Source organism: Stenella coeruleoalba (assembly GCF_951394435.1).
Source record: "Stenella coeruleoalba genome assembly, chromosome: X".
Lineage (NCBI taxonomy): Eukaryota > Metazoa > Chordata > Mammalia > Artiodactyla > Delphinidae > Stenella > Stenella coeruleoalba.
In genome coordinates, this window is record NC_137152.1 from 50505498 (window position 1) to 50510451 (window position 4954).

Genomic DNA, 4954 nt, shown 5'->3' on the forward strand with positions numbered 1-4954 from the left:
TGCAAAAATGAGAAACTCATAGAAATGCAGCTACATTACATACAGTGGCACCCTATGGCCAGATGTTTTCAATGATGCCAATGGTATGAGACGTTTCTAAATCAGAAGGAAAACAAAGCATCTGGGCTAACTGAAATACATAGGCTCATTATACTGATATTTTTACAAGTGACAAAGAGCAAAGCTGAAGGCTGTAAGACTTGCATTTTTTTAAAGGTCTTGACTATTAGCTCAGGTCCATCTGCTCAAGACATTTGTTTTTATTATTAGCCCTATCGCAAAGCCAGTTCTGCTGGCTTCCTTTCATGCAATCCCCAAAGGACTGTGTGGAAATGAACGTTTATCTCACTCTCTGACTTTTTTATTAATATTTGTTTTTCAGAGGATAGCATCCATTTATATAACCCTGTAGCTTCCTCCTTGTCCTATTCAACTTGTCAGTACTTCACCTGTGTGAAATACATCTTTGTCAAAATACTATTTACAGTTCTTTGATTTCTGCAGTCAGCTCAGCATGGATAATCCCTTAAGATCACTGAATGAACAATAGTAACTCTAAACAAATATTATACATACTATTATATTAAGATGCCGTTATTTGCATTAAAGTAGGAATAAAGGATATCGAATGTAAAATAATATAAGAACAATAATTCAAAGGGAAAATTAACTTCCTTGATATTGAACTAAGAAAAAACCCATCATTACCTAAAATTGCTGAAAAATCCATGCATATTTTATCATATATTCACATATGATGAAATGACTGTTCATAAACAGAGATATGCAATTGTATCTATGTATGGGAAATGATTACCAATTGTATTGGAGATTTAAGCCAGTACTTCTTTAAGATTAAATAGTACTAATATCTGTTTCAAATGGGTACCCTACACACATTTTTCACTTACTGTGATTAAGTGTAAATGAACTTTCCAGGCTACTAAGATGCTGAAGCCGGGCCTGCATTATTCCTGATCTGTTTCGAAGAGCTGGCATGGTTTGCGATTTTCGGTCTATTCCAAAGTGTTTTGACATCCAGGCATCATGCACCCTAAAATAAATGTTAAAGTTAGGAAATGGAGCACTCTAAGAATACATCTCAACGTTAGATTTTTTAAACTAATAAATGACTAGGTTTCCACATAAACACTGTGTTATGCTCAGTATTTACTTGGCTTAAATGAGGCATCATTGGAAATTGTATGAAGCTTAATGTATATTTAAAATAGCTTATACTATACGAATACAAGTAAGGAATTTAGAGAGAGTTTCTTACTTCCCTTCTTCTTCTCAAAAATATCAGAGTAAAGTGGACAACACTCCAATAAGATCCAGTCTTTTCTCAGGAGGTAAGGAAAGGCAAGAGTCAGAGAAAACAGTGAGAGGGATACTAGGAGTTTGACATAAGGTGGAAGAATTCCTGGAGTTAGATGTTTAAGAATGAGTGCCTATCTAATCTGTTTCTGGACCCAAGTTAAACTTGGAGCAGAAATTTTTACTCTATAAACATGTCTATTTGCACATTTTTCTTTGTTTTCCTTTAATTTTAAGATTCCATTAAAAAAAATTACAACCGGGTAATACAGGAACTAAGGAAGAAAAAGAGTTTCTCTATCCTCTAATAAACATAGAGGGTGGATCAGCAGAATCTTAGAGGTTAAGGTTCATGGTGGTAGTTACCATACTAGTTCTAAACCAGTTCCCAGTGCTGGGAAGACAGTGGAAATCATCCCTTGAATTATTAGGATGTTCCAGAGACTCAGCAATAAACCCCATCCAAACAGCCTCTTTAGTTTTTGGAAGTGCCATGGAATTTACTTAAAAAAAGAATTCTATTTGAATTCCTTTAATGACTAACTCTACCCCTGAAATATATCTTATTGAAATAAGTAATCTTTTCCTTACAGTTTCTCAAACGTTTTCTTAAGTATTTATTTCACTAAGACTTACACAGCAAAAAGAAGAAATAAATAATATATAGTGCATGTCCCGATTGCTGCTGGGGATTTCTATTCACGTTAGTAACTGAGGTGAGTATTGACAGGTTGTAGATAAAAGTACAGATCTTACAGTTGTCCTCACTTTACGATTTCCTGCCTTCCCCTTGATCTAGCCCTTTCTCACATCCTTCAGAAGAGACAAGCATCTGTTCTAGGATTAGAACAGAAACTCTGCATATCAGTCTAATGATTACCCTCTGGAAAACTTAAAAAATGTTCACATCAGATTAATTTCAACTGTGAGTTGAGATGCATTAAATAAATCATGGGTATCTTGATGTCAACTCAAAATGAATCATCTAGGTTATACATGGCATAATTAAGACTGCCCTCTGTTGGAAGAGAAGAAAAAAGGTGGAAATTGCAGTGCTATGGGAATTACCTTGCTATGTTTCTTTTCCCCATATATCTAAAGTGAAACAAACATACTCTAGAAAGAAAAACAATAGCATGTTAGTAAGATATTACCATACTTTGCATTTTAACAAGTAATATTTGAAAATTCATGTGTCACAAAGAACGACCCATTTAAAATCATATTACAATAATATGTTTTGGTATACAAAAATAAATATACAAATAACTACTTGCCATATTATATCTTTCTACATTTATTTGCTACAATTACATCAACACCAAAAAGCTCCATGTCTTCATATACAATTCTAATGACATATTTTTTAGAAAACCGTCAATGCAAATCATCCTTTGTGCTTTATAGTGTGTATCACAGCAAAGGTCTCTAGCACAGTCAGTAACACCTAAAAAGGTTCTTAAGCCCTAAAAATTGGGGCAATTGCTATATTTTTTATAATGGCATTAAAACACTTTCTAGTATGGAAAATCTCAAACACCAAAGTAAAGAGGACAGCAAACTAAATCCCACATACCCAGCACCCACCAGCTTCAACAATTATCAACTCATGGCCATTCTTAACTTATACCCCAAACAGGTCCCATGCTCTCCCTCCACACTCCCTACCGCCTTTATTTTTTTTTAAGTAAATCCCCAACATCATATATTTTCATTAGTAAACATTTCAATATAATTAGAGTAGTTTTTCTAATCATAACTTTTATTTGCTGACATTTTCTGCAAAATTTTGAAAGACTTTACTAAGTTTTTATGCATAGATTACCCTCTGTGTTTTGGTAGACACACACGATATCATATATGTGTACTATTTATTTAGAAATTTCTTACATTTCATTCTAATTTTTCTTTTAGCTTTCAATAATGACATAAAAATAGCTCAGCATACAATATAGGACAATTTCCAACCTCCACCTAGGAAAAAGGCTAGATTTTTTTCCCTAAGGACCTTGCAATGGAGATATATATATATGGAAATATATATATATACGCATTTCTGAAGTGAGTAGAATTACTCAGCTCTACATGAGAGTACAAACTCTAAATTCCAACATTTAAGCTGCTCCATTAAGACAGCAACTGCTCTAAATGAATGATTTAGGACAGCTGATGCCACTTCCAGTTTTCCAGATCACAGAAAGACTCCTGATGGTCTGCAAGGATGCACTATTATTAGCTAGAGTTTTCTATAATATCACAAGTATTTCATCTCCATGTTTTTCTTCTATCTATGTGTGAAGAACCTGTACATCAGCCTCTAAACTATCAAAATAGTTTAACATCTCCTACATTATTAACAAATATGCTGTTGAAAGCAGAAAAGGGGTAATATTTTATTATGTATAAAAATTAAGCTCCCAAAAATAAGAGGAAATTTTATGAAAATAAGTTAATATAACTTACTCTAGAAGTATAAGAATGTTTATGAGCTCCTGAGGAGATACTTTATTCCAGTAAGTTAAGAGTGTATCTGAAAATGGAATGAATAAAGTGTTACATCTTGAGATAGCATAGATCTTACAGCAAATAGTGCAGTGAACTCCAAAGTACCAATAACTTAGTTTCAGCAACCATTAACTCACAGCCAATTCTGTCTCATCTATATCCTCTCCTCCTATCTCATCTCACTGCCCAATACCCACACTGTATTCTTTTGAATTAATTCCAAATATACCTTTTAATCTGTAATTATTTCAACTTCAACAATTATTTTTATGTATTTCATAAATGTTCTTTTGGATGGCTTACCATCCCTGACGACAGAGGAAGGGAAGTAGACCTGGGGTTTTTAATAAGCTTCCTAAAATTTTATGCAAGATGGTGCATTTAAGTACATTTTTCGGAAGATAGGGTCAAGCACCTTCGCCTGCTACTCAAAGGGCTCTGCGAACCAAACAGTCTGAGAACTCTAAACTTTAGAGGAAGAGACTGATAACTTTCTTTTTCCTCTTTGCCTTCGGATTATCAACCTTGAAGTCCTGGCAATATACAAACATACACACACATTAATGGAACAACTATTTCAGATATAAAAGTCCCTTAAACCTATCACATACACTTCTCTTTTGAGCTCTTCCCTTTTTTTTTTTTTTACTTTCAACACACTCATGGAGACTTTTTTAAAAAGAAAAATATTGCCCTCACTTAACCTTCCATTCCTTTTTTATCCTGCTCAGATATAGCTAATGGTGTCAGCAGGTCCACTTCTAAATTTAAAAAGCTGGTAGGGATCGCAAAAGTAGGCAATGACGTAATGGCCTGCCCCGCGAGAGCCTCTGAAGATAGGGATGGACGACTAGGTAATGTTGGCTAAACGGAGGGGTGACAGGGAGGGAAGAGTGTGTGGGTTTTGACTTTATTTCCCCAATTTACTCAAGACCATGAGTATTGATAGTTTTCAATGTTTATAAAATACTGATCATCAGGAATAAGATGCTAACATAAGGTCAAATTGGATTTGTTTCAAAAATAAAGTGAGCGCTGACTTCCGGTCCACCCCCACCACCCCCGTCCACCTTCGGGCACCCTTCCGGCTCAGCGCAGCATGGCTCTCCCAGAAGTCACTGCGTTTCCGGTC

The 4954-nt window shown here is 34.8% G+C and overlaps 1 protein-coding gene across 1 annotated transcript in view; it reads right to left on the reverse strand.

Moving 5' to 3' along the window:
- Positions 1-4773, reverse strand: part of LOC307180587 (dedicator of cytokinesis protein 11-like) — a gene marked incomplete at its 3' end in the record, with an annotated part of 56085 nt that extends 51312 nt beyond the window's left edge. Inside the window, exons 1-4 of the mRNA XM_079910966.1 lie at positions 4527-4773; positions 3781-3847; positions 2386-2433; positions 912-1054 (exon numbers count right to left, since the gene is read on the reverse strand). Of these exons, the coding sequence (XP_079767092.1) occupies positions 912-1054; positions 2386-2433; positions 3781-3847; positions 4527-4533 (265 nt within the window). The 5' untranslated portion in view covers positions 4534-4773. The remainder of the gene's footprint in view (positions 1-911; positions 1055-2385; positions 2434-3780; positions 3848-4526) is intronic.
- Between the last annotated feature and the right edge of the window lie 181 nt (positions 4774-4954).